Source organism: Oncorhynchus keta, chromosome 35, assembly GCF_023373465.1.
Source record: "Oncorhynchus keta strain PuntledgeMale-10-30-2019 chromosome 35, Oket_V2, whole genome shotgun sequence".
Classification (NCBI taxonomy): Eukaryota; Metazoa; Chordata; class Actinopteri; order Salmoniformes; family Salmonidae; genus Oncorhynchus; species Oncorhynchus keta.
Window position 1 is genome coordinate 73693359 of NC_068455.1, and position 15000 is coordinate 73708358.

Here is a 15000-nt window from a genome sequence, read left to right on the forward strand (position 1 = left end):
TTGACCTCTGGAGGGAGAGGTGACCTTTGAGAAAATGATAAGAGGTGTGTTTGTCTCACCGTCAGAGTTGATACTGTTGAGGGCTGTAGGAGGGATGATGGAGACGCGACACTGACCCAGAGGACACACCTTTCCCATCTGCTCTTTACAGCTGCTGTGGACCTGTTCACACACACACACACACACACACACACACACACACACACACACACACACACACACACACACACACACACACACACACACACACACACACACACAGTACTTAAGTAAAAATACTTTAAAGTACTACTTTAGTCATTTTGGGGGGTATCTGTACATTACTTTACTATTTATATTTTTGACTACTTATACTTTTATTCCACTACATTCCTAAAGAAAATAATGTACTTTTTACTCCTTACATTTCTGTTGACACCCAAAAATACTCGTTACATTTTGAATGCTTAGCAGGACAGGAAATGGACAAATTCAAACACTTATCAAGAGAACATCCCTGGTCCCTACTACCTCTGATCTGGAGGACTCACTAAACAGAGAACAAATAAATAAAGGTAAAATTAAAATGATAAATAAATAAAAACTAGAAAATGTCTGCTCTGCTGAGGTCGTTCTGCACCTGAACAAGGCACTGTTCCCTGAAGACGTGGATGTCGATTAAGGCAGCCCCCCCCCCCTGATTCAGAGCGGTTGGATTAAATGTGGAAGACACATTTCAGTTGGACAACTGACTAGTATAAGGATTTTTTTAAAGCATTTATACTTGTACATTTTAGCAATTACATTTACATTTGATACTTAAGAATATTTAAAACCAATTACTTTTAGATGTTTTGTATTTTACCGGGTGACTTTCACAGTCATTTTATATTAAGGTATTTAGGTCATCTTTACTTTTATGACAATTAGGTACTTTTTCCACCACTGCCAAATAGTGCACCTTAGAGGGGATAATATCTAGGGAATAGGGTGCACTACCCTGGTCTAAAGTAGTGCACTATATAGGGAATAGGGTGCACTACTCTGGTCAAAAGTAGTGCACTATATAGGGAATAGGGTGCACTACTCTGGTCAAAAGTAGTGCACTATATAGGGAATAGGGTGCACTACTCTGGTCAAAAGTAGTGCACTATATAGGGAATAGGGTGCACTAGCCTGGTCTAAAGTAGTGCACTATATAGGGAATAGGGTGCACTAGCCTGGTCTAAAGTAGTGCACTATATAGGGAATAGGGTGCACTACTCTGGTCAAAAGTAGTGCACTATATAGGGAATAGGGTACTCTAGCCTGTTTTAAAGTGTGTCTCTATGTGTGTGTCTCTATGTGTGTGTGTGTGTGTGTGTGTGTGTCTGTGTGTGTGTGTGTGTCTCTATGTGTGTGTGTCTCTATGTGTGTGTGTCTCTATGTGTGTGTGTCTCTATGTGTGTGTCTCTATGTGTGTGTGTCTCTATGTGTGTGTCTCTATGTGTGTGTCTCTATGTGTGTGTGTCTCTGTGTGTGTGTCTCTGTCGGTGTGTGTGTGTGTGTGTCCCTATGTGTGTGTCTCCATGTTTGTGACTCTATGTGTGTGTGTCTCTGTGTGTGTGTCTCTGTAAGTGTGTGTGTCTCTTTGTGTGTGTGTCGCTATGTGTGTGTCTTTATGTGTGTGTGTGTGTGTGTGTGTGTGTGTGTGTCTGTGTCTGTGTGTGTGTCTGTGTCTGTGTGTGTGTCTGTGTCTCTATGTGTGTGTGTCTCTATGTGTGTGTGTGTGTCTCTATGTGTGTGTGTCTCTATGTGTGTGTGTGTGTCTCTATGTGTGTGTGTGTGTCTCTATGTGTGTGTGTGTGTCTCTATGTGTGTGTGTGTGTCTCTATGTGTGTGTGTGTGTCTCTATGTCTGTGTGTGTGTCTCTATGTCTGTGTGTGTGTCTCTATGTCTGTGTGTGTGTCTCTATGTCTGTGTGTGTGTCTCTATGTGTGTGTGTGTGTCTCTATGTGTGTGTGTGTGTCTCTATGTGTGTGTGTGTGTCTCTATGTGTGTGTGTCTCTATGTGTGTGTGTCTCTATGTGTGTGTGTCTCTATGTGTGTGTGTCTCTATGTGTGTGTGTCTCTATGTGTGTGTGTCTCTATGTGTGTGTGTCTCTATGTGTGTGTGTCTCTATGTGTGTGTGTCTCTGTGTGTGTGTGTCTCTATGTGTGTGTGTGTCTCTGTGTGTGTGTGTCTCTATGTGTGTGTGTCTCTGTGTGTGTGTGTCTCTGTGTGTGTGTGTCTCTGTGTGTGTGTGTCTCTGTGTGTGTGTGTCTCTGTGTGTGTGTGTCTCTATGTGTGTGTGTCTCTATGTGTGTGTGTCTATAGTGTGTGTGTGTGTCTCTATGTGTGTGTGTCTCTATGTGTGTGTGTCTCTGTGTGTGTGTGTGTCTCTGTGTGTGTGTGTGTCTCTATGTGTGTGTGTGTCTGTGTGTGTGTGTGTCTGTGTGTGTGTGTCTCTGTGCGTGTGTCTCTGTGCGTGTGTCTCTGTGCGTGTGTCTCTGTGCGTGTGTCTCTGTGCGTGTGTCTCTGTGCGTGTGTCTCTGTGCGTGTGTCTCTGTGCGTGTGTCTCTGTGCGTGTGTCTCTGTGCGTGTGTCTCTGTGCGTGTGTCTCTGTGCGTGTGTCTCTGTGCGTGTGTCTCTGTGCGTGTGTCTCTGTGCGTGTGTCTCTGTGCGTGTGTCTCTGTGCGTGTCTCTGTGCGTGTGTCTCTGTGCGTGTGTCTCTGTGCGTGTGTCTCTGTGCGTGTGTCTCTGTGCGTGTGTCTCTGTGCGTGTGTCTCTGTGCGTGTGTCTCTGTGCGTGTGTCTCTGTGCGTGTGTCTCTGTGCGTGTGTCTCTGTGCGTGTGTCTCTGTGCGTGTGTCTCTGTGCGTGTGTCTCTATGCGTGTGTCTCTATGCGTGTGTCTCTATGCGTGTGTCTCTATGCGTGTGTCTCTATGCGTGTGTCTCTGTGCGTGTGTCTCTGTGCGTGTGTCTCTATGCGTGTGTCTCTATGCGTGTGTCTCTATGCGTGTGTCTCTATGCGTGTGTCTCTATGCGTGTGTCTCTATGCGTGTGTCTCTATGCGTGTGTCTCTATGCGTGTGTCTCTATGCGTGTGTGTGTACTCACAATAGCTGTGCACCATAGACACCTCCAGTCCTGCAGTCTCCTGACACTGCCACAGTTACGATCACACACCACACACTTAGCACTGACCGGCAGGTTCCCTTCTAACCACTGGTGAGGCATGGACACCTGAGGGGGGTGGGGGGGAGGATGAGAGAGGGGGATTGGACGGGAGGGTGGGTAGAGGGGGATGAAGGGTGATTAAACACCACACACATTTAGCACTGACTGACTGACTTTCCAGCCTTATTCGAAAACGTATTAAAAATAATCCTCAATCTAAACACAATACCCCATAATGACATCACAATACCCCATAATGACGTCACAATACCCCATAATGGCGTCACAATAGCCCATAATGACATCACAATAGCCCATAATGACATCACAATAGCCCATAATGACATCACAATAGCCCATAATGACATCACAATAGCCCATAATGACAAAGTGAAAACCGGTTTTTAGAAATGTCTTCAAATGAAACATTTATAATATAACAGAAACATCTTATTTACGTAAGTATTCAGACCCTTTTCTAACACAGAGAGATATTTAATGAAGGAATATCAGATTTGTTTTATTTGAGGCAAATAGGTGGATCTACACAACAGAATGATTAGAATCTCAACTTTTGAGGAAAACAACTTAAGGATTTGGGTTATAACTAAGAGAACTACATTACCCACCCCATCCTCATCCTCCATGATGTCATTTCCTATGGAGGCCAGCGTGGTCCATTTACAGGTGTTGGTGGAGCGCACCGCACAGCGCTTATGGGCCTTGAACTTACACACTGGTGTGAGAGAGAATAGTATCTGTTTAGAGATCGACAAACCAGTCTAACAAAACAGTAACAAGATGCCACAATGTCTGTAAAGATGCCACAATGTCTGTAAAGATGTCACAATGTCTCTAAAGATGCCACAATGTCTGTAAAGATGTCACAATGTCTGTAAAGATGCCAAGATGCCACAATGTCTGTAAAGATGCCAAGATGCCACAATGTCTGTAAAGATGCCACAATGTCTGTAAAGATGCCAAGATGCCACAATGTCTGTAAAGATGCCACAATGTCTGTAAAGATGCCAAGATGCCACAATGTCTGTAAAGATGCCACAATGTCTGTAAAGATGCCACAATGTCTGTAAAGATGCCAAGATGCCACAATGTCTGTAAAGATGCCAAGATGCCACAATGTCTGTAAAGATGCCAAGATGCTACAATGTCTGTAAAGATGCCACAATCTCTGTAAAGATGCCAAGATGCCACATTGTCTGTAAAGATGCCACAATGTCTGTAAAGATGCCACAATGTCTGTAAAGATGCCGCAATGTCTGTAAAGATGCCACAATGTCTGTAAAGATGCCACAATGTCTGTAAAGATGCCGCAATGTCTGTAAAGATGCCGCAATGTCTGTAAAGATGCCGCAATGTCTGTAAAGATGCCGCAATGTCTGTAAAGATGCCGCAATGTCTGTAAAGATGCCGCAATGTCTGTAAAGATGCCAAGATGCCACAATGTCTGTAAAGATGCCACAATGTCTGTAAAGATGCCGCAATGTCTGTAAAGATGCCGCAATGTCTGTAAAGATGCCGCAATGTCTGTAAAGATGCCGCAATGTCTGTAAAGATGCCGCAATGTCTGTAAAGATGCCGCAATGTCTGTAAAGATGCCACAATGTCTGTAAAGATGCCACAATGTCTGTAAAGATGCCAAGATGCCACAATGTCTGTAATGATGCCAAGATGTCTGTAAAGATGCCACAATGTCTGTAAAGATGCCACAATGACTGTAAAGATGCCACAATGACTTTAAAGATGCCACAATGACTGTAAAGATGCCACAATGACTGTAAAGATGCCACAATGACTGTAAAGATGCCACAATGTCTGTAAAGATGCCAAGATGCCACAATGTCTGTAAAGATGCCACAATGTCTGTAAAGATGCCACAATGTCTGTAAAGATGCCAAGATGCCACAATGTCTGTAAAGATGCCACAATGTCTGTAAAGATGCCACAATGACTGTAAAGATGCCACAATGACTGTAAAGATGCCACAATGACTGTAAAGATGCCAAGATGCCACAATGTCTGTAAAGATGCCAAGATGCCACAATGTCTGTAAAGATGCCACAATGTCTGTAAAGATGCCACAATGGCTGTAAAGATGCCACAATGTCTGTAAAGATGCCAAGATGTCACAATGTCTGTAAAGATGCCACAATGTCTGTAAAGATGCCACAATGTCTGTAAAGATGCCACAATAACTGTAAAGATGCCACAATAACTGTAAAGATGCCACAATGTCTGTAAAGATGCCACAATGTCTGTAAAGATGCCACAATGTCTGTAAAGATGCCACAATGTCTGTAAAGATGCACATGGAAACATCAAGTGGAGCTTTAACTTGATCCATTGCGTCTGTGAACGTAAAGTCGCATGTGTGGGGGAGGGGGTGTGTACCTTCACAGGACAGTCCGTGTGAGGTGACTCCGGAGAGGGCCTCTCTGCAGACGTTACAGAAGGTGGGTCTTGCGTGGGAACAGGCATACCAGTTATGCATCCCAGAGAAATGTTCCATATTAAATAGACTGGTCTAGAGAGAGAGAGAGAGAAAGAGAGAGAGAGAGAAAGAGAGAGAGAGAGAGAGAAAGAGAGAGAGAGAGAGAGAGAGAGAGAGAGTGAGAGAGAGTGAGAGAGAGAGAGAGAGAGAGAGAGATACTTTAGTGTCCTCAGACAATAACACATTGTTTATTAATGTAATTGTTTTACCCCTTCTTCTCCCCAATTTTGTGGCGTCCAATTGGTAGTTACAGTCTTGTCTCATCGCTGCAACTCCCGTACGCTCAGGAAAAAGGATCCAGAGCCCTGCGTCATCCGAAACACTGCTTCTTGACACAATGCCCGCTTAACCCAGAAGCTAGCCACACCAATGTTCCGGGGGAAACACCGTGCACCTGGCGACCGTGTCAGCGTGCACTATACCCGTCCCACCACAGGAGTTACTAGTGCACCATGGGACAAGGAAATCCCTGCCAGCCAAACCCTCCACTAACTTGGGCGACTCTGGGCCAATTGTGCGCCGCCCCATGGGTCTCCCGGTCACAGCCGGGCTGCGAACCAGGATCTATAGTTGCACAGCTAACACTGCGATGGAGTGCCTAGACCACTGAGCCGCTCGGGAGGCCCGGAAAATACATTGTTACCACCAATGTTAAATAAACATCATACCTAAAGATGTCCCTTTTAGAAGGATGGGAGGCCAACAGGTGAAAAGAGAGAATCAATGAAAGGATGGTGAGGATAGAGGGATGGAGGGATAGAGGGATAGAGAAGATGGAGGGATAGAGGGATGGAGGGAGGAATAGAGAGGATGGAGGGGAAGAGAGATAAAAGGCTGGAGAGATAGAGAGGATGGAGAGGATGGAGGCATAGAGGGATAAAGGATGGAGGGTAGAGAGATGGAGGGATAGAGGGGAGGAAGGACAGAGGCATGGGGGATAGAGGGGAGGAGGGACAGAGGGATGAGGGGATAGAGGATGGGGGGATAGAGAGGATGGAGGGATAGAGAGGATGGAGGGTGGAGGGATAGAGAGGATGGAGGGTGGAGGGATAGAGGATAGAGGATGGAGGGATAGAGAGGATGGAGGGATAGAGAGGATGGAGGGTGGAGGGATAGAGGATAGAGGATGGAGGGATAGAGAGGATGGAGGGATAGAGAGGATGGAGGGTAGAGGGATAGAGAGGATGGAGGGTAGAGGGATAGAGAGGATGGAGGGTAGAGGGATAGAGAGGATGGAGGGTGGAGGGATAGAGGATGGAGGGATAGAGAGGATGGAGGGTGGAGGGTGGAGGGATAGAGGATAGAGGATGGAGGGATAGAGAGGATGGAGGGATAAAGAGGATGGAGGGTGGAGGGATAGAGGATAGAGGATGGAGGGATAGAGAGGATGGAGGGTAGAGGGATAGAGAGGATGGAGGGTGGAGGATGGAGGGATAGAGAGGATGGAGGGATAGAGAGGATGGAGGGATAGAGAGGATGGAGGGTAGAGGGATAGAGGATAGAGGATGGAGGGATAGAGAGGATGGAGGGTAGAGGGATAGAGGATAGAGGATGGAGGGATAGAGAGGATGGGGGATAGAGAGGATGGAGGGTAAAGAGGATGGAGGGTGGAGGGATAGAGGATAGAGGATGGAGGGATAGAGAGGATGGAGGGATAGAGAGGATGGGGGATAGAGAGGATGGAGGGTAAAGAGAATGGAGGGTAGAGGGATAGAGGATAGAGGATGGAGGGATAGAGAGGATGGGGGGATAGAGAGGATGGAGGGTAAAGAGGATGGAGGGTGGAGGGATAGAGGATAGAGGATGGAGGGATAGAGAGGATGGAGGGATAGAGAGGATGGGGGATAGAGAGGATGGAGGGTAAAGAGGATGGAGGGTGGAGGGATAGAGGATAGAGGATGGAGGGATAGAGAGGATGGAGGGATAGAGAGGATGGGGGATAGAGAGGATGGGGGGGATAGAGAGGATGGAGGGTAAAGAGGATGGAGGGTGGAGGGATAGAGGATAGAGGATGGAGGGATAGAGAGGATGGAGGGATAGAGAGGATGGAGGGATAGAGATGATGGAGGGTAGAGGGATAGAGAGGATGGGGGATAGAGAGGATGGAGGGTAAAGAGGATGGAGGGTAGAGGGATAGAGGATAGAGGATGGAGGGATAGAGAGGATGGGGGGATAGAGAGGATGGAGGGATAGAGAGGATGGAGGTTAGACAAGTTTACCTCGTAAGTCTCCCATTTCTGTACAGACTTCAGAGCACCAATCCAATCCTCCATCTCCTTCCTGCTCTCTGCACACAGCATCAGCTTCCTGAACGGAGTGATCACCTGGGAAGAGAGAGAGAGACAAAAATATATATTTTTTTAAAAGAAGAGTCACAAAAGAGTTATAAAGCCCCTTGAATTGAATTGAGAGTGAATAACTACCGTGGGATATGTGTCGACAGCAACCTTGGGGAAATCCTCTGCATTATCATTAACAGCAGACTCATACGTTTCCTCAGTGAAAACAATGTACTGAGCAAATGTCAAATTGGATTTTTACCAAATGACTCTACGGCTGACCACGTATTCACCCTGCACACCCTAATTGACAAACAAACAAACCAAAACAAAGGCAAAGGGCACTAGAACAGTCTGCAGCACCTGGCCTCACCCTTCTAGAATCTGAAGTCATTTGTCTACTGTTTGCTGATGATCTGGTGCTTCTGTCCCCAACCAAGGACGGCCTACAAGCAGCACCTAGATCTTCTGCACCGATTCTGTCAGACCATGGGCCCTGACAGACCTGGGCCCTGACAGACCTGGGCCCTGACAGACCTGGGCCCTGACAGTAAATCTCAGTAAGACAAAAATAATGGTGTTCCAAAAAAGGTCCAGTTGCCAGGACCACAAATACTAATTCCATCTAGACACCGTTGCTCTAGAGCACAAAAAAACTATACATACCTCGACCTAAACATCAGAGCCACAGGTAACTTCCATAAACTGTGAACTGTGAACGATCTGAGAGACAAGGCAAGAAGGGACTTCTATGCCATCAAAAGGAACATAACATTTGACATACCAATTAGGATCTGGCTAAAAATACTTGAATCAGATATAGAACCTATTGCCCTTTTTGGTTGTGAGGTCTGGGGTCCGCTCACCAACCAAGAACTCACAAAATGGGACAAAGGCCAAACTGAGACTGCATTCAGAATTCTGCTAAAACATCCTCCTCGTACAACACCAAATAATGCATGCAGAGCAGAATTAGGCAGATTCCCGCTAAGTATCAAAACCCAGAAAAGAGACGTTAAATTCTACAACCACCAAAAAGGAAGCGATTCCCAAACCTTCCATAACAAAGCATTCACCTACAGAGAGATGAACCTGGAGAAGAGTCCCCTAAGCATGCTGGTCCTGGGGCTCTGTTCACAAACACAAACAGACCCCACAGAGCCCCAGGACAGCAGCACAATTAGACCCAATCAAATCATGAGAAAACAAAAATATAATTACTTGACACACAGGAAATATTTCACAAAAAAAACAGAGCAAACTAGAATGCTATTTGGCCCTAAACAGAGAATAAACAGAAGCAGAATCACTGACCACTGTGACTGACAAATTAAGGAAAGCTTTGACTATGTACAGACTCAGTGAGCATAGCCTTGCTATTGAGAAAGGCCGCCGAAGGCAGACATGAGAAGACAGGCTATGTGCTCACTGCCCACAAAATGAGGTGGAAACTGAGCTGCACTTTCTAACCTCCTGCCAAATGTATGACCATATTAGAGACACATATTTCCCTCAGATTACACAGATCCACAAAGAAATCTAAAACAAACCCAATTTTGATAAACTCCCATATCTACTGGGGGTAATTCCACAGTGTGCCGTCACAGCAGCAAGATTTGTTGTTGCCACAAGAAAAGGTCAACCAGTGAAGAACAACACCATTGTAAATACAACCCATATTTATGTTTAGTTATTTTCCCTTTTATACATTGTTACAACACTGTATATAGACATAATATGATATTTGAAATGTCTTTATTCTTCTGGAACTTCTGTGAGTGTAATGTTTACTGTTCACTTTTAATTGTTCATTCCACTTTTGTTTATTATCTATTTCACTTGCTTTGGCAATGTAAAAATATGTTTCCCATGTCAATAAAGCCCCTTGAATTGAATTTAATTGAGAGAGAGAAAGTATAGATTAGCAGAATATACAAGAATGGAGGGAGTATCATATTCGCAGTGCAGCTGTGGTCTTGGTTACGGTAGAGGAAGTAGTGTGTCGTCATGGTTACCGTAAAGCTGTTGTTGATGTTCTTGGTGCTGGTCTCGGCCACGCTGGCGTCTGATAGGTCCACCTCGTCAAATATCAGAGACTTGAAAAAATAAAAAATAAAAGTTATAATTTTGTAATAAAAAGTGTAATAAAAAGTTCACGTCGAAGCCAATGTAACGAAGAGGGAAGTAATACAAACGCATTTACATTTCAGCCATTGAGCAGACACTTATCCAGAGCAACTTAGTAAGGGAATTCAATTAAGGTAAAAAACCACATATCACAGCCATTTACAAGTAAAAACCTTCTTCAAAAATGTGGGTCACCTTTGAGTCTTTGGCATAGTAAAGTATGGGTCACCTTTGAGTCTTTGGCATAGTAAAGTGTCCTTCCTCTCAATTTGAAGAACCTCCTTTTCCATCTCTGGAATGAGCTCGTCTGTTTCAATAGAATCCCCTCCTTCACACTTTTCTATGGAGAGAAGAGAGAGAGAGAGAGATAGAGAGGGTTGAGTTAGGGCTCAGAGGGTGTGTGTGGGGGTGGAGGTGCACGCTTGCGTGTTAGCGAGAGAGGGTGTGTGTGGGGGTGAGATTATGTCATAGAAGATACTGTATAAATCAGGAAACATGTGGCAACTATTCAAATAATTTAATTCAGTTACATTTAGCTCCAACAAGATATTTATATGGGTACATGATGCCCTGCTCTCCTCTGTTGATAGGACAACACCACTTCCAGAAATCTATATAACCTCCTATTACAGGACAGATTGATGTGTTTGCGATTTTTATCTTTGTCTAAGAACACATGAGATAACATTGAAATAGGTTATTACCAGTTAGTACAGGTTAGTACTGGTATGTGCTGCCTTAAAAAGAGAGAGCAGGAGTATGTCCTGTCAGGACGATCCACAACCAGGACATCCCGTGGTCATTCTCTTACAAAAAGTGTAATAATTCTGCGACTTGCAGAATCCTTCCAAGATTGTACCCACCAGAGAGGGACTGTCATGACTGACCACGAGGATCGAAATAGGTCAGAATAGGTTTGCAATGACTAACTTAAATCAGACCCCCTTTCACCCGTAGAGGGGGGAAAGAACGAACTAGCGGGGATTAAGAACTCACGTGCTGTTGTAAATCAAGGTGGAAGACACAAGTCTGTGCTCTCAACATCTCAACAAGGATGTGATTTGCTAAGAGAGGGATGTGATTTGTTAACTTCTTACGGCTGAAATCCTGCTAACGGGATCGACATGACAACAGCCAGCGGAAGTGCAGGGCGCCAAATTCACATAATTAAAATTCCTCAAACATACAAGTATTTTACACCATTTTAAAAGATAAACTTGTTGTTAATCCCACCACAGTGTCCGATTTCAAAAAGACTTTACAACGAAAGCACACCAAACTATTGTGTTAGGTCAGCAACTAGTCACAGAAAAACACAGCCATTTTTCCAGCCAAAGAGAGGAGTCACAAAAAGAAGAAAGAGATAAAATTAATCACTAACCTTTGATGATCTTCATCAGATGACACTCATAGGACTTCATGTTACACAATAAATTATGTTTTGTTCGATAAAGTTCACATTTATATAAAAAAATCTCAGTTTACATTGGCGCGTTGTTCAGTAATGTTTTGCTTCCAAAACATCTTGTGATTTAGCAGAGAGCCACATCAATTTACAGAAATACTCATCACAAATGTTGATGAAAATGTGTTATACATGGAATTATAGATCCACTTCTCCTTAATGCAACCGCTGTGTCAGATTTCAAAAAGACTTTACGGAAAAAGCAAACCATGCAATAATCTGAGTACCGCGCTCAGACACAAAAACAAGCCACACAGGTACCCGCCACGTTGTGGAGTCAACAGAAGTCAGAAATAGTATTATAAATATTCACTTACCTTTGATGATCTTCATCAGAACGCACTCCCAGGAATCCCAGTTCCTTAATAAATGTTTGTTTTGTTCGATAAAGTCCATAATTTATGTCCAAATACCTCCTTTTTGTTCGCGCGTTTAGTTCACAAATCCAAATTCATGAGGCGCGAGCACTAGGTCCAGACGGGAAAAAAAATCAATACGTTTTGTTACAGTTAGTAGAAACATGTCAAATGATGTATAGAATCTTTAGGATGTTTTTAACATAAATCTTCAATAATGTTTCAACCGGAGAATTTGTTTGTCTTTAGAAATGCAATGGAACGCAGCTCTCACGGGCGCACGAGACTGAGCTCATGGCACTCTGCCAGACCTCTGGTTGAAACAGCTCTCATTCTCTCCCCCTTCACAGTAGAAGCCTCAAACAAGGTTCTAAAAACTGTTGACATCTGGTGGAAGCCGTACGAAGTGCAATCGGACCAAATTTACACTATCTTCGATAGGCAACGTGTTGAAAAACTACAAACCTCAGATTTCCCACTTCCTGGTTGGATTTTTCTCTCAGGTTTCTGCCTGCCATATGATTTCTATTATACTCACAGATGTCATTCAAACAGTTTTAGAAACTGCAGTGTTTTCTATCCACATCTACTAATAGTATGCATATCTTAGCTTCTGGGCCCGAGTAGCAGGCAATTTACTCTGGGCACCTTATTCATCCAAGCTACTCAATACTGTCTCCCCAGCCATAACAAGTTAATTGAGGGATGTGATTTGAGAAGTGACAAGAGATAATTGTTTTCCATAACTTTGGACAGTGAGTAATCAACGCCGTGAAGTGAGGCCAGGGAGCATGTCAGCCAGCCAGAACCACCCCTTTCCAGCAAAAAGGTATAAATGATATAATGTTATGTATTATGTATGTAATGTTAATGTTATAATGTATAATGTGGTATAAATGATGGGTTAATAAATTAACACACTGAACCAGAAAAAGCGTGAAGCGGTAGCTACACATTTAAAATGGTTTCAACTTTGAATTTCAACACGAGGTAGAGACGATAAACTCACCTTCAGGACAATCACTGGTACGGCTGATTGGCTGTTCTACTTAAAGTATCTTCGAAGCAAATTTAAGTTGGATCATCCTGTTACTCAGCTCAAACCATCGTATTACGCTACTCTCCTCACCCCACTGGGAAACCGTCGAGAAGGCTGGCTAGCCTGTCTTCAAAGAAGCATCTTCAAGAGACGAATGGAAGTAACATTAACTCTGTGTTCAGGACTACACGACAAGTCACCGGAACAACTACGAAGAACAATAACAACAATAGTAGACTTGTTGGAACCATTTTGGACCAATCAGAGCCTTACAAAGCGTGCTGCGAAAAGGCCCAACAACCTTAAACAAAAGCTGCCCCGTAATCAGAGAGAACCCAGCCATTTCACGTAAATACATGAATGATTTCTTGGTTAAAGCGGGCGGTGGTTCGTGTGCAAAGTATAGGTAGGTAAGGTAGTATAAGTAGGTAAGTAGGTAAGAGTATTTTCTGAACATGGTAATGGTAGGTGTCTCTGTCCCTCTCTCTCCATCTCTTCTTTAACAAGCAGCCATGTTGTTGTCATTCCGTTTGGGTTCTGTTCTCTGGTCTCCAGTCATTAACCGGTGCAGAGTGTGTTCATCCCGCGTTCATTTAATTACTTTGTGAATAAACAATAAAAAAATTGTGTAGTACCGAATCATAAGTAAGGCTCAGGTTACGACTGTTCAGAATGGTGATATGATACGAGGTTATGATTAATAAGTTGACTATTTATAGATGTGATAGGTAAAGATCTTATAGAGTTTAATTCAGGAGATGGTAACTCTTTAAAGAACCGCTCGTGGTGCCCCCAAATCCTAATGAGTTAATGGTTACATGATTAATGTAATCGGGTAACAATTAAACATAGTCAGTTAATTAGATAAATACCAGTCTTCAGATTAATGTTAAAGTCAAGTCACGACAGTCCACCAAGAACAAGAGAGAGAGAGAGAGAATATAAGATACAGAAGGCAGAACAGGAAGTGACATTCTGCCATGTGTGTCAACGCAACCCTTAAATCTGGACAGAGGGAAACGAGACACACAGATAGGTGGGAATCAAATGCTGAACACACACAAACTGACAGCGTTGGCAGCGCAACTGTGTGTGTGTGTGTGTGTGTGTGTGTGTGTGTGTATTTGTGTGCGACTTCCCTGGTGCACAAGGTGAAAATGGACCCATATGTTTCACAGCGCTGCTCACACCTTCAGTGTTTGTATGTGCGTACGTGTGTGTGTTCAAAGCTGGGTACTGAGAGACTCTGCTGGGTACAAAGGGTAGGTCAGACACACACACACACACTTGAAGTCGGAAGTTTAAATACACCTTAGCCAAATACATTTAATAAACTCAGTTTTTCTCAATTCCTGACCTTTTAATCCTAGTAAAAATTCCCTGTCTTAACTAGTTTTAATGACTCCAACCTAAGTGTATGTAAACTAGTTTTAATGACTCCAACATAAGTGTATGTAAATTTCCGACTTCAACTGTATACGCTCATCCTCTCACTCATAAAAAGCACTTGCCAGTTGAACCTGGCCCCCTTTGCATAGCAGACACACACACAAACACACGGATTGCCGTCATTATGACTCAGAGCTAGGTAGTGTCTCAATGCATGGCTAGCTGCCTCACTTGCAATGATGACACGACACATTCACTCTCCCTCTCCCTCTCCCTCTCCCTCTCCCTCTCACTCTCACTCTCACTCAACATGAAGTATAATTATCTTCCTCTCCTTCCACACTCCTCTCTTCCTCTCCTTCCACACTCCTCTTCCTCTCCTTCCACACTCCTCTCTTCCTCTCCTTCCACACTCCTCTCTTCCTCTCCTGCCACACTCCTCTTCCTCTCCTTCCACACTCCTCTCTTCCTCTCCTTCCACACTCCTCTCTTCCTCTCCTGCCACACTCCTCTCTTCCTCTCCTGCCACACTCCTCTCTTCCTCTCCTGCCACACTCCTCTCTTGCCACACTCCTCTCTTGCCACACCCCTCTCTTCCTCTCCTGCCACACTCCTCTCTTCCTCTCCTGCCACACTCCTCTCTTCCTCTCCCTGCCACAC

The 15000-nt window shown here is 44.1% G+C and overlaps 1 protein-coding gene across 5 annotated transcripts in view; it reads right to left on the reverse strand.

Moving 5' to 3' along the window:
* The window catches only part of LOC118379640 (diacylglycerol kinase delta-like), a 101496-nt gene that overhangs the window by 36306 nt on the left and 50190 nt on the right, over positions 1-15000 (reverse strand). For 4 of the 5 annotated variants that reach the window (XM_052497712.1, XM_052497713.1, XM_052497711.1 and 1 more), the window contains exons 2-8: positions 10321-10431; positions 9980-10060; positions 7905-8009; positions 5586-5718; positions 3806-3912; positions 3117-3242; positions 60-162 (exon numbers count right to left, since the gene is read on the reverse strand). In XM_052497712.1, coding sequence (XP_052353672.1) covers positions 60-162; positions 3117-3242; positions 3806-3912; positions 5586-5718; positions 7905-8009; positions 9980-10060; positions 10321-10431 — 766 coding nt within the window. The other variant, XM_052497715.1, reaches the window with a different exon arrangement.